The sequence below is a fragment of the Podarcis raffonei genome, chromosome 2, assembly GCF_027172205.1.
Source record: "Podarcis raffonei isolate rPodRaf1 chromosome 2, rPodRaf1.pri, whole genome shotgun sequence".
Taxonomy (NCBI): domain Eukaryota; kingdom Metazoa; phylum Chordata; class Lepidosauria; order Squamata; family Lacertidae; genus Podarcis; species Podarcis raffonei.
Window position 1 is genome coordinate 109,104,391 of NC_070603.1, and position 25,118 is coordinate 109,129,508.

The 25,118-nt window shown below is 48.6% G+C and overlaps 1 protein-coding gene and 1 non-coding gene across 5 annotated transcripts; one reads left to right on the forward strand and one right to left on the reverse strand.

Annotated features, from left to right (window-relative positions):
- Positions 1-10,251: 10,251 nt before the first annotated feature.
- LOC128408885 (zinc finger protein 345-like) lies at positions 10,252-21,831 on the reverse strand. 4 transcript variants are annotated; one of them, XM_053378906.1, is made up of 6 exons: positions 21,361-21,831; positions 18,133-18,163; positions 17,134-17,246; positions 15,230-15,301; positions 14,000-14,101; positions 10,252-12,746 (listed from the first exon to the last, which is right to left on the reverse strand). In XM_053378906.1, the coding sequence occupies exons 3-6, from the start codon at positions 17,165-17,167 to the stop codon at positions 10,474-10,476; spliced, it is 2,481 nt and encodes an 826-aa protein (XP_053234881.1). In that variant the 5' UTR covers positions 17,168-17,246; positions 18,133-18,163; positions 21,361-21,831; the 3' UTR covers positions 10,252-10,473. The 4 variants fall into 4 exon arrangements, with proteins under 4 accessions (XP_053234881.1, XP_053234880.1, XP_053234878.1 ...); XM_053378905.1 differs by having other exon boundaries at positions 13,985-14,101; positions 15,230-15,298; positions 21,361-21,830; XM_053378903.1 differs by having other exon boundaries at positions 13,985-14,101; positions 21,361-21,830.
- Positions 13,761-13,838, forward strand: TRNAK-CUU (transfer RNA lysine (anticodon CUU)). The gene has a single exon. It is a non-coding gene; the product is annotated as a tRNA-Lys (tRNA).
- Positions 21,832-25,118: the final 3,287 nt, after the last annotated feature.

Genomic DNA, 25,118 nt, shown 5'->3' on the forward strand with positions numbered 1-25,118 from the left:
TTCTGATTTGTGGCCCAGCTTAACAGCACTATTTAGGCCACTCAAAGAACCATATCCAACATGAAGCTTTCTAAACAACCGTTTGTCCAACCGGTTCCTGCAGTGTAAATGACCGGGGATACGGCCACTGTTATCAGCAGGCTGGCATCAGACACAGTGATAGGTCTCTGTATTGCATTGATTCTTCCAAAGCACTCAAACAATAGTTTTAGTAAAATGGAGGGGGGAAATCGCTCCTTGCATGAGAGCACATTTGCTATCTCACACTGTAAGCTTACGGAAAGTGCAACAGTGCTACCCCAAACCCTGTGAGCTAACCATCGGGAGTTTTGTGAATTAAAAACCCATTCAGATTATTATGAGATTAAAACCCACTAGTGGGATTTGATGCACACGAGAGTTCAATGCGCTGCAGTGCTCAAGATCATGTCCAAAAACATTGGCTTCCTTGCCTATATCTATCATGGTTGAAGTGGAAACCAAGCTGAGAATAGAAGAAGCTAATAGCTACAAATCTCCCACTTGGCTCACATTTCTTACTTGACCCTTGAGTTTTGAAGGCGAGCACACCCTAACTAAGAGGTTTTCCATGTGGCATTTAGGATGAAGATGGGCAAAAGCAGAGAAGCAGGCACCTCTAGAAAAGGAAGCTGTTTACATTTCTATTTCTGGTGGAAGGCTTGAGTTTTATCAGCTGGGCACATTCCAGTCTTGATGACTCGACATCAAGAGGCTTCTTCAGAGAACCATGAGGCTCTTTGATCAAACTGGGGTTTTTAATAAGGCTAGAATGAGGCAGATCATGTTTTAAGATAAATCACATCTTCATCCTAGGGAAGAGAGATACACACAAGCCAGATTGAAATCATTTCTAACTGCAGCAGTGTTGGTTTCTTTTGTCTGTAAAGATCAGATCTTGAGTACTGAGAATCTTTTGCTTTTGTACCGTACAACAAATTCTCTCTGTAAGGTGCTGGAAGAATTGTGGTAGAGCTGAAACTTCAAAATAGGAGAGTCAGGTGCAAGTCAGGTGCTTTGGATGGCAACCAGGTTAGTCACTGGGCTACATGGATGAGACCATTCAGGTCCAGTTAGCTTCATTCCCCACTTGATTGAGTTCTTGGGTGAACTGAGAAATGATGCTCATCTCTTGCTCAATGGCTTGCAGCCTCACTTCTACGGTGGACAAGGTCTTCTGGAGCCTGTCCATAAGATTCCTCAGCGCATCCTGGTTCATCAAGACCTTGCAGAGAGCTTCTTGGTTCTTCAGGATGGCATCTGTGCAGAAGAAACAACTCATTTATATGCCACCATTCCTCCAAAGCTGCCTTGAGAACTGGCATGATTCTCCACCCAACCCCATTTTATCCTACCCTATTAGGTTGAATGGGACACGGGTGGTGCTGTGGGTTAAACCACAGAGCCTAGGACTTGCCGATCAGAAGGTTGGCGGTTCAAATCCCTGCGACGGAGTGAGCTCCCGTTGCTCGGTCCCTGCTCCTGCCAACCTAGCAGTTTGAAAGCATGTCAAAGTGCAAGTAGATAAATAGGTACCACTCCAGCGGGAAGGTAAACGGCGTTTCCGTGCGCTGCTCTTGTTCGCCAGAAGCGGCTTAGTCATGCTGGCCACATGACCCGGAAGCTGTACGCCGGCTCCCTCGGCCAGTAAAGCGAGATGAGCGCGGCAACCCCATAGTCGGTCATGACTGGACGTAATGGTCAGGGGTCCCTTTACCTAAGGCTACTGGGAGCTGTCATTTGTTAAGGGTGCTGGAAATTGTTGCCCTGTGAGGGGTAAACTACAGTTCCCAGGATTCTTGGGCTGGTGGGCAGGATGTGCTTTAGATCTGTAGCATGTCTGCACCCTTGGCTACACCACTGGAGAAAAGCACAGAACCCGTCAAGCCATTTGGCTTCTAGGTCAGCCAAATCCACATTCGCCAGCAGAGAATACTTACCGAGCTCTCTGCCGCTGCCCAGATGCATCCCAGAGGCTGCATTTGAAGGAGAAGGTGCCTGCAGTGGCTGCTGTGGTGACAGCGGTGACAGCGGCGATGGCAGTGGTGAAATTGATGGTGACAGTGGTGACAGCACCGGTTGTAGTTGACTTTGCTGTACTCCTTCATCAGGGACCTCTTGAGAGCTGTCTTGATGTTCTTGGTACGCAAACACATGCCCTATTTTGGGGAGAGAGAGAAAGCAGTCATGGCATGCGTGGGCCCAGCCCAATACTTTATGCGTCCCCTACAGATGATTCTCATTTCAACATTAGTGTTTGGACAGCACCTTTCAGGCTGGCCTTGGGGCATATTAATACACACCTTTTGTCCTCCTGGCAGATGAGAATGACTGGGGGAGCTCAGGAGCAACAGCTGGAGAGATTACCATTACCAGCACCCCCTCTGTCGTTACTGCCCCCCTTTGCCTAATAGTAGGGCTGGCCATGGCTACTACACATTTGATATGGGGCTTATCCCTACTGTCATTTAATGTGGAGAGTAAGCTTTCCAAACCACTGTTAATTCTCTCTTGTCCACATGACGTTCTCCTCTAAACCCCTGCCTTTCCATATTTTCCGTCCCAGATTATTTGTTGTTAGGACTCAGTCAAATCACTGATTTGAAGGGTTCCTCCTGTGAGATTTTGCTCCTCAAAGTTCAGAGTCCAAGAATGACTCCATCCCACATATCAGCATATAACAATTCACCACAATTAAGTTCTCCTGCCCAAGGCCTACCAAAATCCAACTGTGTAAACAGCAGTACTTTTGACCACTTCCTATTCATGACAAAGGAGCTTGTGGAGGAGAACATCCTAGTGTCATGGTTTTCAAGGTGGCACCCTGGAGTGCCATGACTGATAGGGATGCCACAGGCAACACTGGCCTCTGTCCCTCTTTCCTTCCCTCCCCCCCCATGCCTTCTTGCGTCCCTGCCTCCTAAAAGCTTGCACAGCTGTTTGTTGCAGTAGCCCTGGCTACAAGTTACCCAGGTGAATGGTGCCCCTGGTGCTTCTCAGGCCCCTCTGGGGCAGTGTGAGGCGGCACCTCTGTTTGGGGCACGGGGGCAGCTCAGAGACCAGGGGTGGCAGCTGTGGGTGCCCAGAAGACTACCAAGGAGAGGGGAGAGGAGGCTGAGGGAACCCTCCACAAAGGAGGGTGTTTGAAAAACGGTGAGAGGCTGCCAACTCTGCAGGAAAGGGGTGACATAACTGGACTTCTGAGCCCCACAGGGGTGTCACAGAAAGAATGTACAGTGGTATCTTGGGTTGCAGGTGCTTCAGGTTACAGACGCTTCAGGTTACAGACTCCGCTAACCCAGAAATAGTACCTCGGCTTAAGAACTTTGCTTCAGGATGGCGCTTCAGGTTAAGAACAGTTTCAGGTTAAGAACGGACCTCTGGAATGAATTAAGTTCTTAACCTGAGGTACCACTGTAGTTGGTCAAGAGAGTCATGAACTCAACAAGGTTGAAAACCTCTGTCCTAGTGGATTTCAGCCCAATGGCTCACACCTGCCCCAGTTCCTGCTTTGCTGACCTTAAAGGCATTGGTCTACTCGAGGTAACAGTCTCCTCTTAGCAAGCTTTCTTTTTTTATCAAATGGGCCTTTCCCCACTTCCTCCCTTAACTGGAAATCCTGATGGGTAAGTCACAGAATAGGAAACGTAAGGCAACTGGCCTTTCCGGAGTGAGTGTGAAGAACTGGGGCTTCCACTGAGCCTATCCTCCTGGGCTAGGAAGAGGATCTATCAAGGTGAGCTCCAAGTCTCCAAGTGCTTATTAGACTGGACACACCCCAATGAGAAGCTGGAGACAGCTACTCTGTTGGCTTTCTCTCTTTTTGGTGGCGAGATTTAAAAGGAGGATTTCAGAGCCCGAGAACAAATGTTCAGAACCAAACAGACTAACAAAAACAACACACCCACACACCAAACTCTCATAATCTTTAAAAGATCCCATCACTTTAGCGGCAGGAACCATAGCCAAGACATGCCCCCTCCTACCCTGGCCTTTCGCACCCGAGGTTTTTTTTTGGAATGGTAAGTGTTTAGCGTTGCATTATAAATAGTTTTTAATGACAACTGCAACAGTAAAAATGTAGGTACATAGCCAAAAAGGGGCTCAGCCCCGACCCCGTTTTCATTTAATCATAATGTCCAACAGCTCATCTGCCCATGTGCAGAGTGCATTTGCCTCACTAGCCAACTAAGCCTTTACATATCTGTGATTGAGGCACAGTCAACTGAAGAGAAAACGGATCTCCTAACTCCGATAGAGGAAGGTGAAGCAATCCACCTCCTTTAATATAATCTATCTATCTATCTATCTATCTATCTATCTATCTATCTATCTATCTATCACTGGAGCAATGCCGCTGTGGAAAGGGATTAAAAAGTTCTTCCCAGTAACTGAGCCCTGGAGAATCAGGCGCTGCTGCTCACCCAGTTCGGCTTTCAAGTCTTCTTTCAGGGCGACGGCGCTCTCCACCAGGGCCAAGAACCTCACCCCCATCTCCTCCAGCCTCCCCATTCGCCCTGCCATGCCGGCAACCTCGCTTCACGCCCCAACTGACCGCCCCCCCCAATGATTATATAGGTGCAGAGTTGCATCCGGACGCCAAGCGCCGCTTCCCGGCTGCCCCCTGCGGTTTCCCTTCAGGTCCGCCTCGAGCCGAGGCCAATCAGGCTCCCGCATTCTTTCCTCCGGCTTCGTTCGATTGCCTGGGGGGAGGAATCAAAGGGGGAAAATGGCGTGGGCGGGGGCCGCTTTTGCTTTCTTTTCATCCTGTTCTTCGTCTGAACGCTTTCTTCCTCGTTTTCAGTCGGGCTCTTCAGCTATCCTTTATTTGCTGCCGCCGCTGCTATTGTGCTTTTTAGAGCAGAGTGGTTCTCAAACTTTTTTTCCTCTGCGCCGCGCCGATTTTTATTTATTTATTATTATTGATAGAAATTCATGGGGGGGGGGAGAGAGAAACATCGCTTGTGATTTGTAAGATTATCGCTTGATGCTATGGCTGTCGTTTTGAGAAGGGTATCTATTCATATTCTGCAAATAAATTATTCTGATACCACGCAACACTAAAATGTTTAAATGTCTCTTTGTCCTTGAATCTTTCTGCCACACCCTTTGAGAACCGCTGTTGTAGAGAATTTCTCTATCCTATTTACACAGGCCAAGTTATCTGTAGGAAATGACCCCGCTCCCGGGCTTTTAGGCTTTCTTACTTGTTTCTTATTTCCATTTTGTCGACCGTTTTACTACTCAAAAGTTCTCAAAGCAATTTATATGCGCGCTCTCTCTCTCTATTACATTTTATATCCCGTCTTTCCTCCAGGGAACTCAGGGTGTGGCCCTATGGGACATCACCCCCAGCAACGTTTTATGCTCACAACCACCCTGTGAGGTAGGGCTAGGCTTGAGAGTAGAGTGACTGGCTCAAGGTCACCAAGTGAGGTTCATGGCCAAGTGGGGATTTGAACTCTAGTCTTCCGGAACCTATTCCAGCACTCTAACCACTGCGCCACACTAAGTACAATAAACCCGTATCAAATGATTCTCATTACAAAATACATTGGGGGGGGGGGAGAGGAAACTCCACACCCATAGCCATAACATAAAATAAATTCAGAGAGCACCACTACTAGGTGGTAGAATTCAAAATTTCAATCAACATGCAATTTTGTCATCTGTTTCACACAACCACTAGAAGCACCCACTGCCTCAAGCATTTTATCTGCCAGCTACTCGTACATAAACCACTCACACTCTGCAATATTACAACCCAAGTACACAGGGTCACTGCCAAAGTGTACAGTCTTAAGATACAGTCATAAGATACAGTCTTAATACCTGAAGAACTAACGGTCTCATGTCCCTCTTCCATTGAACCACCTCAGATTCTCTCACCTGAGAGATAAGATTGCACATGCATAGTGGGGTGGCCCTGTTAATTTATTTTAAAAGCAGTGGCAGGGGTGGATCAGGACCACTGGGCGGGGGAACTCCCTTTCACAATGTTTTCCATTCTAGATCTCTCGCGCCCCCAACTATAATCACTCCTCCCCTCACAAAGGAACACATCTGGTTGAAAACCAGGCTATTTTGCCATCCGGGAGGTCTCTGTGCCTTTAAGAGTTAACCAACATAAGTTCAACAGGGGAAGTTTCCCCTGGTATGGGGAAGCAGTGGCAGAGAAACCTTCCATCTTCTTTATTTCCACTTGTTACCAAGCTGTTAGAAGCCTGGCCAAGCAAAACCAAACAAAAGCAGGAGGGTTTTCACAGTTTCAAAGATGTTTTCTTCCTTTATTGAGGTTCACCTATATATCATAATAGAATAATAATAATTATAATAATAATAATAGCATATAGTATAATTGTAATAGTGATTTTAAAAAAACTTCTGTAGTGCTGAATTCCAAATAAAGCGAGTTCATTTCAGACAACTGTTACATTATTTCCCCACAATAATTTAAAAATAGAAAATAAGAAGAAGTAAGAGTGGTACAGAGCAAAGGAAGCACAACGGAGAAAGCAAAAGATCTGGTCTGAATGCTGGGGGTTTCATTACCCCCTCCACCAACCCAAAAAACAACAACCATTGCCATAAGATTTCTTTGCTGACATCATTGAGGCATAGTAGGTCTTAGCAGCAGGTTTAGAGTCTCCTCCTGATTGCTCCAGCATCATTTCCTAAACTGGACAGAAGAGGGAAAACTGGAAGAAGTGGATGAAAGGCAGGGAGGATAGTCCTGCCCAGGAAATTTCTTCTTCTTCTTAACTCTGTGAGGTAAGTTGCCCTGATTTCCATTTTACAGATGGGGAACTGAGTCTAAAAGATTGTAACTGGCCCAAGGCTATCCAGTGAGTCTGTAACGAAGCTGAGATTTAAGCCCAAACCTCTTGGGTCCTGGGTTCTTTACTTTCAAAGAGATTCTAGTGCTCATGGTTATGTGTTTGAAACGACATATTCAGGTGTGTGCCTGTGGTGCTTAAGTCCTCTACAGCTGCCATTCCCCATCCCGACGGCCTCTGGTTGAAAATCATAGAATTGTAGAGTTGGAAGGCGCCCTGAGGATCATGTAACCCAACTCCTTGCAATGCAATTGCAATCCAATTCATGGCTCTGAGCATCTCTTTATTTAGCTATCAGCAGTTCGAATCTCCGTTACAGGGTGAGCTTCCGTTGCTCGGTCCCAGCTCCTGCCAACCTAGAATTCGAGAGCACACCAGTGCAAGTAGATAAATAGGTACCGCTGCGGCGGGAAGGTAAATGACATTTCCATGCACTCTGGCTTCTGTCATGGTGTCCCGTTGCGCCAGAAGTGGTTTAGTCCTGCTAGCCACTTGGCCCGGAAAGCCGTCTGCGGACAAACGCCGGCTCCCTGGGCCTGAAAGCGAGATGAGCACCTCAATCCCATAGTTGCCTTTCACTGGACTCAACCCTTCAGGGGTCCTTTACCTTTTCTATTTAGCTCTATTAAAAAGTCCTAGCTTTTTGCACATAGTCAGGGCCTGCCTTTATCACAATCACATGTTTCAGGCCTGTCTCTTACCCCATAGGGGAGTCCCATCTGTCCAAACAAGCTCTATAGCTGCCCCTTTAAGCAGCAGACCAATGTCTGGTGTTTATGGCCACGCTGTGAAAATTTGCAACACCTGCTAATTCCTTCCTCTCAGGCTGTTATTAAAGGCACAGGAGCTGGCCAGCCTTTTGCAGGTCGGTGGCAATCCTGTGATTAGCTAGGATATAATGAAGTGCCCAAGGTGGGAGAATATACAATGTGGGAGAGAGGAAATGGCCTCTTCCCTAAAAGACTAGACTCTTTTAAGCATTTGCTCAAACCCCATCCTCTGAATGTTGGGCCAAGAAAAGACCTGATTTTGGAATGAACTGGTTATGGAGAAAGACACTCCTTTAGGATATATATTATATATCTGCTACGAGCTGGACTTCTCAGCTGGGTCCTGGGAGACTTTATTGTTAGGAACTGATGGCAGGGGGAGGTTTAGATCAACCAAGGGGCATCAACGGACAAGGTTGGTTTCCCACTAAGGCAGCCCCAATGCTGATTACAGTGGTACCTCGCGTTAAGAACTTAATTTGTTCTGGAGGTCTGTTCTTAACCTGAAGACCACTATAGCTAATGGGGCCTCCCGCTGCTGCCGCCGCGCTGCCCCTATGCGATTTCTGTTCTCATCCTGAAGCCAAGTTCTTAACCTGAGGTACTATTTCTGGGTTAGCGGAGTCTGTAACCTGAAGCGTCTTGTAACCTGAAGTGTCTGTAACCCGAGGTACCACTGTATATAGAATCATGGAATTGTAGAGTTGGAAGGGGCCAGCCCTGTCCATTGCGGGAATCTTTCACCCAATGTAGAGATCAAACTTATGACCCTGGGATCAAGAGCCTCACAGTGGGGATCTGGCAATTCAGGGTCTTGCATGGATGTGGGAATTTTGGATTCAAGGTCAACTCTGTCGTGGACCCCTTCCCCTTGCGGCCTTTGGAAGGTCATGCTCTTTCATCTTTTCCATAGCCTCCAACATGCTACAGAGGAACATCGAGACATAGATCTTTTCGGGCTGCATGCTCACATGAGAGGCGACTTGCCCCAGAGAACCACTGCCATCGCTGGGCCCCATTTCTAGACTTAATCCCATGCTTCTTTCTTACTCTCAAGCAGCACCCCTTGCTTCCGCAGAGCTTGGTCAGACTGGCCCATCACCCAGTACTTCTCCTGGATACCATAAAATGCACCTTGAACCTCCTATGCATCAGCAGAAGTATAGTGTCCAGTGTAACAGTACCACCCTATTCTGCCTTGATCAGACCATACATGGAATACTGGGTCCCTTTCTGGGCACCACAAATTAAGAAGCTGGAACGTGTCCAGAGGAGGGCAGCCAAGAGGATCAAGGGTTTGGAAGCTAAGCGCTTGAAGGAGCTGGGTATGTTTAGTCTGGAAAAGAGGAGAACGAGAGGAGATATGATAGCCATCTTTAAATATCTGAAGGGCTGTCACATGGAGCAAGCTTGCTTTCTCCTGCTCTGGAAGGTAGGACTCGAACCAATGGCTTCAAGTTACAAGAAAGGAGACTCAGATTAAACATCAGGAAGAACTTTCTGATGGTAAGCACGGTTCAACAGTGGAACAGACTCCCACGAGAGGTAGTGGACTCTCCTTCCTCGGAGGTTTTTAAGCAGAGATTGGATGGTCATCTGTGATGGATGCTTTAGTTGAGATTCCTGCATCGCAGGGGGTTGGACTAGATGATCTGGCGGGTCTCTTCTAACTATACAATTCTAGGATTTTATGTACCTCTAATAAGGTACATAAAACACCATCTCCGTGATGCCCGCAAGAACAGAGGTATGCCTGGGTGGGAACAGGTATTCCTCCTCTGCTCTGCTCATTGCAAACCTCTAAGCCCATTCCCAACAACATTGTGAGCCAGTTCAGCCGCTCAGGGGGGGGAAAGGACATGGTATACAGTCCACCTGGGATTGTATCGCCTCATTATGGAGAGATGCCGGTCCTACCGTTGGGCGATGAGGTGACTATGTAAGGAGGTAGATGCTGAAAGGGGGTGGGGAGGCAGGCAGCAGCCCCACTGCTGTTTCTTCCAAGTTCCCTAGCTGTGTAACTAACTGCCTGTTGGGGGAAGAGCTGTGTGCATCATGTGAGCTGCCCTGCGCCCCTGCTGCTCTCAAGTAACACTCAGCTCCCGGTTGAGCTGGCGCCATCCTCTTCTCCTCTGCCTCGGGCAGCAAAATGTCTTGGTCCGGCTCTGAACACAGGATTTGCCGCACCTTTCAATGCCCCCTACATCAAAGAAACTGTGTGGCATTCAGTGTTGTGCTGTCACAATCATTCCATCAGCGTGAGCGTTTCTGCTTTCCAGGTGGAACCAATTCCGCTTTCCTTCCCCCCTCCCCAGCCGTGTGCTGTTCTGGGGGATCTCCTGACACCCCCGCCCCACCCGCCAGCTGCTTTGGAGAGTCGTGTGGGGACAAAGCCCCAGTTGCCCTAGCCGGATTAATTCATCTGGTTGACCACTGTGAGATCCAGCAGGCTCTGCTTGCGTTCTGATTGTGCTGGCTCCCACTAGCACAACCGTGTGGTCGAATCCGGCCCTCTCAGAACATGGAAACCCCATAAGAAGAGGCCTGTATGGAAGGCCCACAAGCAGCTTCCCCACAGCTTCCCCCTTGGGATTCCACCTCCTCTTCCAAAACACTAGCTGTCTACATGCAAGAGTTTTGTTTTCTTCTTTAATGTGCAGAAGTGCTCAAGTAGTCTTTCCTCCACGCCCACAAACACCCATTCTGAAATGGTACCGTCCCAGCAGAGCTGTTACCTTGTGCTTTTTCAGCATCAGCTGAGGGGCGGTGGTGGAGGAAAGATGAATACTTCTTCTCCTGCCTCACCCCACAAGCCAAAACAGATCTGGAAGTTGAGGTCCATCGCCCAGTTAGGAGGTAGGGGGAAGTTGCGGCCACCCATCTTGGGCAAGGGTGGACGCCCAGCCCGAGCTGCTTTCCCCCAGTCTCCATGTATCTGGGGGCAAGAACCCCTTCACGCCCCAGCCCTGCAGACCCCCAGGATGGACGGCATTAGGGATAGGGCTCTGGAAGGGAGTTGGGACCTCGGGCCACGTGGGAGCAGCTGGCGGATTGCTGTTCCTGTCTCCCTCGACCCACCAGGGCGGCATGATAGAGAGAGTGGGCTCAGGAACACTCGGAGCCGTCTCCTTGTAGTGCTTGGAGCCCCCTTTCCCACCCTCGGCCCCTCCCCGCACCCCTCCCTTGGGGGGCCGGTTGGCCGCGTGCGTGCGCTGGTGGCGGTTGCGGTGGGAGCTGCGGCTGAAGCATTTCCCGCACACGGGGCACTGGTACGGCTTCTCGCCCGTGTGGACCCTCCGGTGCCTCTCCAGGTGTGAGACGAAGCCGAAGCTCTTGCCACAGGCAGCGCACTCGTAGGGCTTCTCGCCCCGGTGGGTCCGCTGGTGGGTCAGCAGCTGGGCACCAGCCACAAAGCGCTTCCCGCACTCCTTGCACTTGTGGGGCTTCCCGCTCGAGTGGGTCCTCTGGTGCTGCAGGAGGGTGGAGCTGACGCTGAAGCTTTTCCCGCACTCGTTGCAGCGGTAGGGCTTCTCCCCCGTGTGGATCCTCCGGTGCCGGTCCAGGTGGGAGCTGACACTGAAGCTCTTCCCGCAATCCCCGCAGGCGTAAGGCTTCTCTCCCGTGTGGATCCTCCGGTGCCTCTCCAAGTGCGAACTCCAGCTGAAGCTCTTCCCGCAGTCGGTGCACCCGTAACGCTTGCTCTCGGCCGTGTGGGATTTCTGGTGCTTGACCAGAGACGCCAGCTCCCCGTAGGTCTTCCCGCACTCGCCGCACTTGTGGGGCCTGTCGGGCGAGTGCACGCGCTGGTGCCTCTCGAGGTGCGAGCTGACGCTGAAAGCCTTCCCGCACTCTTCGCACCGGTACGGCTTCTCGCCCGTGTGGATCCTCTTGTGCTTGATGAGGGCCGAGCACCAGCTGAACTTTTTCCCGCACTCCGGGCACTGGTAAGGCCTCTCTCCCGTGTGGATCCTCTGGTGCTTCACCAGCGACGAACTCTGGCTGAAGCCTTTCCCGCAGTCCGCGCACTTGTGGGGCTTCTCGCTGCAAACCGGCGGCGAGGCAGGCAGTGGCGGTGGAGAGGGTGGGTTGGGGGCGGCCCGTTTGCGGCTGCAGTTGGAGCATTTGGCGGGATCCTGACCCCCTGCCGGGGACGTCCCGAGGTGATGGAGGGCGACCGCGCTGAGGTAGAAGCTCTTGCCGCAGTCGGCGCACTGCCGGGGCTTCTCGCCCGTGTGGATCCGCTGGTGCCGGTAAAGGTGGGAGCTGCGGCTGAAGCTCTTCCCGCAGTCGGTGCACTGATAGGGCCTCTCTCCTGTGTGGATCCTCTGGTGCCTTTCAAGGTGCGACGTGAAGCTGAAGCTCTTCCCGCAGTCGGGGCACTCGTACGGCTTCTGGCCCAGGTGCTTCCTCTGGTGAGCGGCCAGGTTGGCACTGAGGTTGAAGCCCTTCCCGCAGTCCCCACACTGGTAGGGCTTGTCGTTCGCGTGGGTCCTCTGGTGCTGCGCCAGGGTGGAGCTGACGGTGAAGCTCTTCCCGCAGTCTTTGCACTGGTACGGCTTCTCCCCGGTGTGGATCCGCCGGTGCCGCTCCAGGTGCGACCCGACGCTGAAGGCCTTCCCGCACTCCTTGCAGGCGTAGGGCTTCTCCCCGGTGTGGACCCTCCGGTGCCGCTCCAGGTGAGAGGTCCAGCTGAAGCTCTTCCCGCAGTCCTCGCACTTGTACGGCTTGTCGCCCACGTGGCACTTCCGGTGCTTGGCCAGGGCCTCGGCCTCGGAGAAGCTCTTCTCGCACCCGTCGCACTTGTGGGGCCTTTCGTCCAAGTGAAGCCTCTGGTGCCTGAGGAGGTTGGACTTCTGGCTGAAGCTTTTGCCACACTCGGGGCAGTGGTGGCCCCTCTTGGTCCCTTGTGGCTTCCCAGGGGGCAGCAGGAGTTTGGAAGCGCTCACTGTCTGCTTTTCCTTCTCTGCCTTTCCTGCTGCTGCTTCCGTGCGCCTTGGTCTCCCTTCTGGCTGGCTCTCTCCCTCTACTGGACTCCTGTCCAAGGTGCTCTCTGTCTGCAGGTCTGTCTTGCTCAAAGCCTCTTGCTGATGGGTATCCTCACTCTTCCTTCTCAGCTCGTCAACTAAGACAAATGAAACAAATGTGAGCTGCCTTCTGTGGTACACCTTTCACCACAACAACTGTTGTTGTTTTTTGACAATAATTTTTATTAATTTTCAATTACAATAATTCATGGTAGCCTCATTATAACAATGCCAAATTACAATACAACTACTAATCCCAATCATTCAAATGCCAAATTATATAATTTAGGTGGCCTCCCACGTGCTACAATTGATAATTACTTTGTTTCTGCGTTCCAAGTTCTTATTCTTCTCAGTTACATTTCATTCAAAATAACCACCTCTTATTTAAACAACTGCGGGATGCGGGTGGTGCTATGGTATAAATCACTGAGCCTAGGGCTTGCCAATCGGAAGGTTGGTTGTGGTCCAAAAACAGCCAGAGGCCCAAATTTGGGAAGCCCTAATCTAAGCCATGTATTTTGTAATTTAGAAAGATATTTTGCCTGACTTATCTACTGCTATTTGCTGCTTGAATCAAGTCTGCAACTTTATGTAAGCAAATAATATTATTATATTTTACATTACAGAGTTCTGTCTTGTTATTTTGTATAGATGGATAAACAAAGTCTCTCATGAAACTCTGGTCTGCAAAAAGGCATCCTGGATAATTCTAGAAAGCTACACAACTTTGTCCCAAGTTTCCATGTTAATGTTGGGAAGGATGGTATATCCTTAACTCTGCTAAACTAGATGCTAATCTTACCCAAGTGAGTGAGAGGAAGGATAATTAATAAACAATGTATGCTATCCTACCTTCCACATCCATCCCAACAACTTAATCACTTAGCCCTGAATGACTGGCATCTCCAGAATGGGAAGAGTTGCGGGGGGGGGGGATGGAGATCTCTCTGTCTGGTATTTGATCTGCAATGGCTCATCCACACATGCAAGTCACCACTTGATAACCAACTGAGTAATTGAGTGTTGAACATGTAGATGAGAATCAGTCCTAGATACACTATAAGTGCCTGAAAGGGACACAACTTATCGCACCACGTCGTTCAGGTTGGACCTAGCTGGAATAGCTCAGTCGGTAGAGCATGAGACTCTTAATCTCAGGGTCGTGGGTTCGAGCCCCACATTGGGTAAAAAGATTCCTGCATTGCAAGAGGTTGGATGACCCTCGTGGTCTACAATTGTATGATTTTTAGCCAGGATAGACCACTAGTCTGGTTCAGAGCTGCCTTTGAGTTCTGAAGTTCAATTCCATTTTTAAAAAATGCTGGTTCCTCACCTGGGCTAGACTCACTTGGCATCTCCCTTCCCTCCGGCTCCTGAAAATCTGGAACCCATGGGTCTTCCCCTCGGTCCATCCAGGAGAGCAGGTCAGGTTTGGAAAGTGGAAATCCAGCTGATGAGAAAACAAAGGTGGCGCTTCAGTAAAGGTAAAAGGGTAGTGGTTAAGAGCGGTAGACTCGTAATCTGGTGAACCGGGTTCGCTTCCTTGCTCCTCCACCTGCAGCTGCTGGGTGACCTTGCGCTAGTCACACTTCTCTCAGCCTCTCAGCCTCACTCACCTCACAGAGTGTTTGTTGTGGGGGAGGAAGGGAAAGGAGAATGTTAGCAGCTTTGAGACTCCTTAAAAGGTAAAGGTACCCCTGGATGGATTAAGTCCAGTCAAGGGCGACTATGGGGTTGCGGCGCTCATATCACTTTCAGGCAGAGGGAGCCAGCGTTTGTCCACAGACAGCTTTCCAGGTCATGTGGCCAGCAGGACTAAACCACTTCTGGCGCAACGGGACACCGTGACGGAAGCCAGAGCGCACGGAAACGCCGTTTACCTTCCTGCCACCGTGGTATCTATTTATTTACTTGCACTGGCGTGCTTTCGAACTGCTAGGTTGGCAGGAGCTGGGACAGAGCAACGGGAGCTCACCATTGTTGCGGGGATTTGAACCACCGGCCTTCTGATCGGCAAGCCCAAGAGGCTCAGTGGTGTAGACCACAGCACCACCCGCGTCCCTACCTGGCACTTCAGTACCCCATCTCTCTTTCTTGCTTGGTTACCTTCCTTTGCACGTTTGCTCAAGTGACGCTTGCAGTGAAATCGTATGCAGGTCTTCTCAGAAGCAAGTCCCACTGCTCACAGCCAGACTATGCCATTATGAGAGCCACCAACTTACGGGGCAACCCTAACTGTATCTACTCAGAAGTCAATCCAACTGAATTTGCTGGGGCTTGCCCCTAGGTCAGAAGGTAAGAGGAGTCCTACTGGATCAGGCCAATGGCCCAACGAGACCAGCATCCTGTTCCCACAGCGGCCCACCAGAAGCCTATGAGAAGCCCACAAGCAGGTTCTGAGTGCATGAGCCCTCTCCCTTCCTCGGGTTTCCAGCATCTGGTGTTCAGAAGCATCACTGCCTCTGATTCAGTTTGCAGAATTTTTTTCTGAGTGCAGAATGTGGGTTGATACAGCAAATAATTTCCATTGTTGCTGTTTTTTTCTCATAGAGCACAACGTTTACCGCATGGGACTCACCTGACGCCAGTCCTCTGCGATGCGAGTCGGCCAGCGCAGTGATCCGGGGAAGGCTGATGGCCATCTCTTCTGCTAACAAGAAGATGAGAGGATGCCGTCAGAACACAAGGCAGGCTGGCCGGGGCATTGGGCTTTGAGCATTGAGATGCCGCTGGCTAACTTCCCCCATGCTAAAGCATTCTCCCAGTGCAAACCCTCTTCACTGCAGCAACACTCTCCTCCCTACCTTATGTAGCGGCTGGGTTACGCTAATCCAGAATGCGGTAGCTAGACTGGTGACTGGGGGTAGCTGCCAAGACCACATAACACAGGTCTTGAAAGACCTACATTGGCTCCCAGTACATTTGCGAGCACAATTCAAAGTGTTTGTGTTGAGCTTTAAAGCCCTAAATGGCCTCAGCCCAGTATACCTGAAGGAGTGTCTCCACCCCCATCGTTCAGCCCAGACACTGAGGTCCAGCGCCGAGGGCCTTCTGGCGGTTCCCTCACTGTGAGAAGCAAAGCTACAGTGAACCAGGCAGAGGGCCTTCTCGGTAGTGGCACCCGCCCTGTGGAACGCCCTCCCATCAGATGTCAAGGAAATAAAGAACTACCTGACGTTTAGAAGACATTTGAAGGCAGCCCTGTTTAGAGAAGTTTTTAATGTGTGACATTTTGATGTATTTTTAATCATTGTTGGAAGCCACCCAGAGTGGCTGGGGAAACCCAGCCAGATGGGCGGGGTACAAATAATAAATTATTATTATTATTATTATTATTATTATTATTATTATTATTACGCTACGAAGGCCGAATGCGTCAAGGAATAAGTTTTCTAAGTGCAGAAGCCACCAGACCTTTCTGGTACATTCTGCTTTCAAAGGTTCTCAAGTGTTCTGGAGGGCACAGAGAGGGAAAAGCTGTTGTTTTTCTACTGCACTATCTCCAAACTTCAAGCATGTTTGCCCCAGAGACAGTCTATATCAACTGCCTGCCGGGGAGCTCACATACTCTTCCTTCTTGTACCGTCCTGTTCTTACTTTCATTTTGTCATTTATATTCAGGTGGTGTGATTTTTTTTGACTGCTGAAACTGGATTTGCTCAAAAGGAACTAAGCTTTGCCTTGCTAGGGAGCTAGCAATGAAAGGTAAGATGGATGCCTTAATAAATCTCTACTCAATACATTTTCTGCCATCTGTGTCTTTACGGAATCCACTTATCCACCAAAAGTTCTGCAATTCCGCTAACCAAATGACAATTTAAGACCCTGGAGAGCCCTGCCAATCAGTGTAGGCAATACAGTGGTACCTCGAGTTAAGTACTTAATTCGTTCCGGAGGTACGTTCTTAACCTGAAACTGTTCTTAACCTGAAGCACCACTTTAGCTAATGGGGCCTCCTGCTGCTGCCGCGCCGCTGGAGCACAATTTCTGTTCTTATCCTGAAGCAAAGGTCTTAACCCGAGGTACTATTTCTGGGTTAGCAGAGTCTGTAACCTGAAGCATATGTAACCCGAGGTACCACTGTACTGAACTAGATGGGTCAATAGCTTGACTTGAGATAAAGGCCGCTTCCTATTCACCCTTGCCCACGGAGTTCTTTGGGGCTTAGTAGAGACCGATAGGCTTTCACTGCCAGTCCCTTATATTACAGTAATATATTACAGCAATAATCATAACAAGAAAAACAGTCTGTCTCGCAGGCAGTTTCTTTTAAAAATCAAAGTGTGGCTACATGTTGTTTTTTTATTCACCTTTTCGCTCTGACACGACAGGAATGTAGAAAGAGTTGTAAAGAATGGAATGGCGGCAACAGAATAAGGAAAATGTCAATTGTGGAAGGTAATGCACGTGGTTGTCTAAAGGGAGAAGGTCCTCATGTTCCAGGGTCCAGAATTGCCTCACTGGCACCGCTGGAATCCTTACCCAGAGAGATTAGCGTCTCATAATTCTCCTGCATGATATTCCAGCAGAGGGCTCAGGTGGCAAGGCCCTGCTCTCCTGCGAAGCGCACCTTTGGTCTCGGAGGCCTCTCGCATCTGTAAGGAGAAGTTTGCCCATCCATCAAGCTAGCCCTGGAGGAAAACCTGCCTGCTCAATTTGAAATGCACATTTCTGCCCATGTGTGAATGACGTTGACTTTGGAGACTTGAGAGCCAGTGTGGTGTAGTGGTTAAGAGCGGTAGACTCGTAATCTGGGGAACCGGGTTCACGTCTCCACTCCTCCACATGCAGCTGCTGGGTGACCTTGGGCCAGTCCCACTTCTCTGAAGTCTCTCAGCCCCACTCACCTCACAGAGTGTTTGTTGTGGGGGAGAAAGGGAAAGGAGAATGTTAGCCGCTTTGAGACTCCTTTGGGTAGTGATAAAGCGGGATATCAAATCCAAACTCTTCTGCAGGGGAAAAACAACCCTAAGATATGACCTGCTCATTGTGGCAAACATTTGAATGGATGCTCTTAATGTTTTCTTCCACATGGCAGGTTTGGGGGACCATTTTCAACCTGAGGGCCATATTTCCCTCTGGGCAGCTCTCCAAGGGCCACATGCCAGAGGTGGGCTGGGCCAGAGGCCAAAGTGGGCGGAGCAACACATTTAAATGTTACCTTTGTACCATAGACTAGTTTTTACGCACATCCACACACCTTCCAGAAAAGCAATAGGCATTTTCAGAGTTCAAGTGACTCATTCCTGCCAGGATAAACTTGGGGTGCGTTTAGCGCATTGAAGACATTTCACTGCAGGGTTTCCCAAACTTGGGTCTCTGGTTGTTTTTGGACTACAATTACCACCATCCCTGACCACTGGTCTTGCTAGCTGGGGATGATGGGAATTGTAGTTCAAAAACAGCTGGAGACCCAAGTCTCTGGGTAACCTGGGTTTTGGTTACGCCTGCCTGAACTATAAACCAGCACTGCACACCTACCTGAGTAGCAGGGATTGGCTCTTTGTGGTGCCTAGCGAAAAATCAGAAAGAAAGGAAGGTTAGTGTGCAACAGACTGGGTATAAATAAAGGGACATTAGGGACATTTTCCCTCTTACACTTATATCCTAGGTTTCTTCCATCACGGGACCCAAATCAGACTACATGTGGTGCCCAGGTGTTCTCCTTTCCAGCCACGGACCAGACCCAGGCCTGCTTAGCCTCAGCAAGGTGGTGGCTTCATGTGCCCCTTGGACCACACCCTGGGACTACAGTTCCCATAATTCCTGTGTGGGCTGGGGCTGCTGGGAGCTGGAGTCCGCAAATATCCAGAGGGCCACAAGCTCTCGGTCTCTCTGGCCCCACCATCACAGAACGGCAAGACCACACCAATACTGAGGAACTCCCTTCCTGGGAGGGCAACCTTGTTCCGCCCACCTTGGCCTTTAGATACCTGGTGATGGGGGTTCTTTTCTTGAGAGCTTGAAGGTATTTGACAGTTTCCAGAGGGGTGACCACATTTAAGTGCTTCCAGACAGGGGCTTAGTATCTCAGATGGGTCCCTCAGATATCGCAAATGGCTCACCAACCTAAGTCTATCCTCTACCAGCCTTCTTCCTTCTAACCGTTCAAAGGAAGAAGAAGTCAGCATCTTCTTCCTCTCCATCGATCTCAAGAGTTGCTCTTCAGTAGGGAAGAGGATGGAGAGCCAGTGTGGTGTAGTGGTTAAGAGCGGTAGACTCGTAATCTGGGGAACCAGGTTCGATTCCCCGCTCCTCCACATGCAGCTGCTGGGTGACCTTGGGCCAGTCACACTTCTTGGAAGTCTCTCAGCCCCACTCACCTCACAGAGTGTTTGTTGTGGGGGCGGAAGGGAAAGGAGAATGTTAGCCGCTTTGAGACTGCTTCAGGTAGTGATAAAGTGGGATTTCAAATCCAAACTCTTCTTCTTCTACTACTTAGCTCTGCCTGCTGTTGCCTCTGTCTCCCCCTAGTGTTGGGCTCCCTGCCTTCTACCCCGTCAGTTCCAACGAGAACCAGCCACTGTGGCTTATTGGATCTTTCCGCAGGAATCAAAATTAAATCAGTGACACACGCTGGCATATCGATGCCGCCAAGGTCACGCAGATGCCGTGAAACACTTGCATGCCTGGGCAGCACCCATCCTGCAATAAGCACCTGTTTGGCAGCCCCTTTAGTCTGTTGTAGAAAATGAACGCAAAAATCTTGTGGCACCTTGAAAGCCGGTGGAGTAAGTTAAGGTGCACCAGATCCAAACCCTGTTTGGCAGCAGGGCTTCTGTTGCTGCTCTGCGTAAGAGGAAGCGAGCCTTTAAAATAGTATTCTGTGCTGGGTTGTCAGGCCACGTGACTAAGCTGAACAATCTTAGGATCCAGCTTGGGTCCTCTGTCTCTGGCCCTGCTCCATCCATAAAGCACCCATTTTGTGGGATTTGGCAAGCTGAGCAAATTACACTGAGTTGGGGTTGGAGACTTAACTGGTTGAACCAGAAATCTGCTGCATCCTTAATGATGATGATAATAATAATAATAATAATAATAATAATAATAATAATAATGTATTATTTATAACCCGACCATCTGGTTGGGTTTCCCCAACCACTCTGGGCAGCTCCCAACAGAGTTAAAAACACAATAAAACACCAGGCATTAAAAACTTCCCTAAAAAGGACTGCCTTCAGAGGTCTTCTTAAAGTCAGATAGTGGTTTATTTCCTTGACATCTGATGGGAGGGCGTTCCACAGGGCGGGCACCACTACTGAGAAGGCCCTCTGTCTGGTTCCCTGTAACTTGGCTTCTCGCAGCGAGGGAACCACCAGAAGGCCCTTGGTGCTGGACCTCAGTGTCTGGGCTGAACAATGGGGGTGGAGACGCTCCTTCAGGTATACTGGGCCGAGGTTGGTTAGCGATTTAAAGGGCAGCACCAACACTTTGAATTGTGCGCTTTGAATAGCTGCTCATCCTGGCCGATCTTGACATAGGATTGCCCTCTTAAACAAATGGCATAAGCAAATTATGACATAAGCTTCTGTGCATTACATACAGTCCACTTTCTCAGATACATGAAGTGTTAACCAGAGTAGGACGGTTGGCCACTTTTCATAATGCAAATACCACTGTCTGTATACTGTCCTCCGTTTACAACCTATGCAATATGTATATGTACCTGCAATGCAGGATTACTCTTCATGCAACTGAGAACCTGAACTACAGTCTGTGAAAGTTTATGCCATCATAATTTATTCAGCATTCATCCTAAAGTTTACGTGATGACTGGTCTTCACTGAGCACTCATTCAGATTTGTTTGTGGGGTGTCATTCGTTAATCCCACACTTTCCAGCCTATTTCCAAGTCACTTTCCCAACTGCAAATAGCCATTATTGTTTAAAGGCTGTGTAGACAACCTTTGGCCGTTCTGCCAGCTGTTGCTGAACTACAACTCCCATCATCCCTGGCCATTGCCCATGCTTGCTGAGGGTGATGGGAGTTGTAGTCCAGCAAAACATGCAACAGGCCAAAGGTTTCCCACACCTGTGCCAGAGCTTGAATCCGCTTCAATTGCACAAACCCAAATTCCCTGGCAAAATATTGACAGTGGAAGTGCCCTTAGTCTTTGTTTATTCTAGAACATAATGTATTTGTGTTTTTATATTGTGATTTTATGTTGTGAACTGCCCTGAGACCTGCGGACATAGGGTGGTATACAGTTAATTTAATAAAATAATAATAATAATAATAATAATAATAATAATAATAATAATAATAATAATACATTCATGGCGCTTTGCAATGCAAATTATTAACAAGACAATAGGTCAACTAAAGACACATACAATAAAAAAGTACTACAAACTCTTTTTATGCAAGAAAATTGGGACTGTTGCTGTTTTTAATTCTGCCTGGGTTTTGCTCCCTTCCTGGGTTCATCGGTTTGCTACAGCGACTCCATTCTTATTCCGTCTTGCAGCTTTATCATTTACACGTGTTAACTGCCTTCTCCGTAGATCAAGAGCTTGCATTGTATGAAGAAACACTATTTATTTTTATTTTTTAAAAAATCACTAAACGAAGGCATGCCCTCATGCGCCACCAGTGAACAGCAAACCCTTGACTGATGGCAGCCGAGAATTTTTCATCGCATAGTAGACCCCCCCGTGGAAAGTGTGGGGCGGGGATGGGGCGGGGTCACCCCTTCTTCTTTCACCAACCTGCTTGTGAACGGGAGCATCTCCCGGGGTGGCCAATTCCGTGTCAAGCGAGTGCGCGCACAGCTTTGGGAGGTTTGTGCAGGCTGCAGCTCCGAGGCGCGCAGGCGATCAAGGCAGCAGGATGAGACGCAGCCACCGCCTCCCACCCACCCCAGTCTTTTGCCTTCAGCTTCCTGACAACCCTCCAACCTCAGGGCATTCCCGCAGGTCCCGGATCGGCTCTCCTTGCGAGCCGGAGACCTTCCCACCTTGGCCGGGCAATGGCAAGGGAGGCGTCCCGTCTAGGGCAGGCAGGTCTCCCGCGGGCATCGACTCCGGCTGGGGCGCCAGAGCAGCTGATCCGGCCCGCTTCTCAGCTGCATCCGAGTCACCCAGGAAGCGCAACGCCCGGAGGAAACACGCAGAGAGAGCGCGAGAGAGAAAGAGCCGCGTTTCTCTCTCTTCCCCAAGCCATACTCAGAGCCCTCTGGTGGCTGCCGAGGACGGAGCCTCCTCTCCGGACCGGCTTGGAAGATCTGGACAGAGGGATGGATGGATAGGCTCAGGGGAACCCGTCGCCAGCGGCTCTGTCTCCAGCTGCGGTGCTGGGACTGCTGGCTGGTGATAATAATAATAATAATAAATTTTATTTATATCCCGCCCTCCCCAGCCTTAGCCGGGCTCAGGATGTAGGAGTCAGAGACCCAGGGTGTAGATTTGGGTGTTCTTGTTGGTTGGGGTTTTTTTTTAATGTCTCAATATTAATTGCATTTAACTTTTGGCTAAAATGCACCCTTTCTTGCGTGCCTGCGTTTTGTGACTCTCATAAATCCCTCCTACCAGTGCCAGATTTACGTATAAGCTAAACAAGCTATAGCTTAGGGTCCCACTCTCTTGGGGCCCCCAAAAAAAGTTAAAGGGAAAAAACCACTGGATGTACATTTCCAAAATATAAGATAAAAAACAAATAAAATAAAACTTACATACAGCAACAGTGTTTTGTGTTGTGTAGACTCCTATTTGTTATGTGCAAATGGCTTTAGATACCTATTAGGTCCATAAATTACCAAATAGCATATATTTAACAACAACAACAGAAACCAGCGACAATTTGTTGTTGACAAAGGACAGCTGGACATATAAAAGGCCCCATTACCTTCAGTAGCTTAGGGCCTCATCAAACCTAAATCCGGCCCTGGACCCAGGATGTAGATTTTGGTGTTGTTGTGTTTGTTTTTAATGTCTCAATATTAATTGCATTTAACTTTTGGCTAAAATTCATCCATTCCTGCGTGCCTTCCTTTTGTGACTCTCATAAATCCCTCCTACACATTTGTGCAAATTAATTGAAACAAAGCATGTTTTCTATCTTACTTGTAATCCTGTGCTCAAAACAAATATGAAAAGTCAGTTGATCATTATGGCGTCGGAAGCCTGCAGCCAATAGAAGGAATGAAGCGCTCACCACAATATATTGAGGTTCTACGAAAGAGAGTTATTCCAGAGCTGGAAAAGAAGTATCCAGATGGTACTAGGATATTGCAGCAGGACCTAGCCCCCTGTCACACATCGAAAGTGGTGAAAAAATTCATGACAGAGCAGCAAATACAGCTACTTGATTGGCCAGGGAATTCCATGGACATAAATCCCATTGAGAATTTGTGGGCTATATGCAAAAGTCACTTCCGTGCTGTAGACTGTACGACTGGAGAAGCTCCTTCTGATTCAAGTGTGGTACAGGGATCCGAAAACCAACAGTGACTGTTCGAAACTAGAAGACTGCGTGCCAAACCGTGTTCAAATGCTGCTTAAAAATAGCGGAGATCATATCTGTTACTAATGTACGTATATGTGAGTTTTGTGCAATAAACTACATTGCTTGTTTCAATTAATTTGCACAAGGGTGTACACTGCGTTCCATCCATAGGAGCCAAATCCTAGGGGTCGAGGGGTCTTTGGCTCCCCCCATAAGATATTTGAGGGTCAGCCATGGGCGTAGGCAGGGGGGCAGCGCCCTCCTGAGCAAATCAAGAAAAAAAAATAAAAATAATTAACAAACAGACCAATTATATCACAGATAACTCAGTTCTGCCCCCCCCAACATAAAGCCTACCCCCCCCCCAAAATAAATCCTGGCTACGCCCATGGGGGCCGCACCTCCAGAGTTGATGGGCATTGCCATTCAAATGGTGAGTATCCGTGGGCGTAGCCAAGAGGAGGCGGGGGGCAGTTGTGCCCCCCAAAATCAATCAAAATCTATACATATCAATACAAATCTGAGCTTCTGTCACCCCTTAACAAAAATCCTGGCTACACCCATGTGTGCGTGCACTGCATCATGTGGGGCGGGGCTCACCTGCCTCCCCCTCCAATATTTTATTCAAGTTGGCACCCTGATTTCATATCTCTTATCTGACCCTGAAAGTACCACCAATGGCAGGACGCTTTGTCTGTTGTGAGTACTGTGATAGGAATTTTGAGGTCTTAGTTATATGTTAAATGTTCGTAAGTGTACCAACCAAGCACGTACATAGATCAGCACAGGAAGACCAACCTGGAACCATTTTCATTTCTAAACTGAGCAAATGTTTTCTCTGCAAGGTCAAAGTGGGAAACCTCCCCATTGTCTCTTTCCTCACAAATCCTGTCTTAAGGGTATGTCTGTGTTTGAATAGGGTGTGAGCCTGTGACCTGGCCCAGGAACTAAGTATTTATCATTACAAAAGACTGGCCAGGCTCCCCAGGCAATCCAATCAAGTAACCTGCCAGACAGAGATAAACAAGGACAGGAGAAAAACAACATTCAAATTTCTGTTTTAGACCGCCTTTTTTGTGATGTAGGTATGATGTATCTGGAGGGTGGTCTTAGGTTACACCCCTTCTGTGATGTATGTATGATGTTTCTGGGGGTGGTCTTGATCTACAGGGTGACAATTTCAAAAGTCTTTATAAGGCCTTGCTCGCTATTGTTCTGGGTTCCTCCTCCTTTCCTGTGGGTGAGAGGAGCACCCTGTTGCAACAGATCAATAAAGATCAAGCTTACTAGCTGCTTTGCTTCTCAATATTCTCTGGTTGGCCTCTGTTATTTTCTCCTACCAATAGGGTACCCCAATTGGATACCCCATAAAGGAAAAGAGCAATTTTTGTTTACAACAGTACCTTGTAGTGAATGGAACACAGCTCCCTTTACTGACTTGAACCAGGTTCATTCCTGCCATTGGCTTGTGGCATTTTGTCATCTGTGTATATGTGGGTTTATGGGAAGCAGAGGTGGGTTGGTGCTTAGAACATCTTGTGTTGGGCACCAGATGATGTTCTGGTCTTCTCCAGCCTCCTCCAAAAGAATATGCCAGGCATGAACTGGATTGTCATAGCTGAATGCTGGCAAGATGTCCCTATACTTCCTTCCTTTTTTAAAAAAGGGAATTGTTATGTGCTGGCTGAGCAGTTAAAGATCTAGCAGAGGTGTTTTGTCCTTAAGATCCACCTTCAGTGGGTCAAGCTAACCCCATCATTAACTCTGAAGAAACAAAAAAGTTTTCCATTGCTAACAGAAGGCCAGTTCTGACCAGTTTAGCCAGCTGGAGGTGACAAATATACCCATCCCTGTGGTCAAAGGGAAGGGCAATATTAATTTTGTGCAAAAAAAAAAAAGTCTCCAGTGTTTCCTTTTATAACTCTATCAATTAATAAGAAAAAAAAACTGCATTAGAAGATTATCATAGGGGAGAGAAAATATTAATAAAAATAAAAAGCAGAGTTTTTGTTGTGCTTATTTT

Bases quoted from the DNA above. Each gene is read 5' to 3' on its own strand.
- LOC128408885 (XM_053378903.1), bottom strand. From the start codon at position 17,167: ATGCAGGAGAATTATGAGACGCTAATCTCTCTGG. The intron at 14,102-15,229 runs GTGAGTCCCATG...TTTTCTCATCAG, and splicing joins TCGCAGAGGACTGGCGTCAG to CTGGATTTCCACTTTCCAAA. The intron at 12,747-13,984 runs GTGAGGAACCAG...CATTTGTCTTAG, and splicing joins GCCAAGTGAGTCTAGCCCAG to TTGACGAGCTGAGAAGGAAG.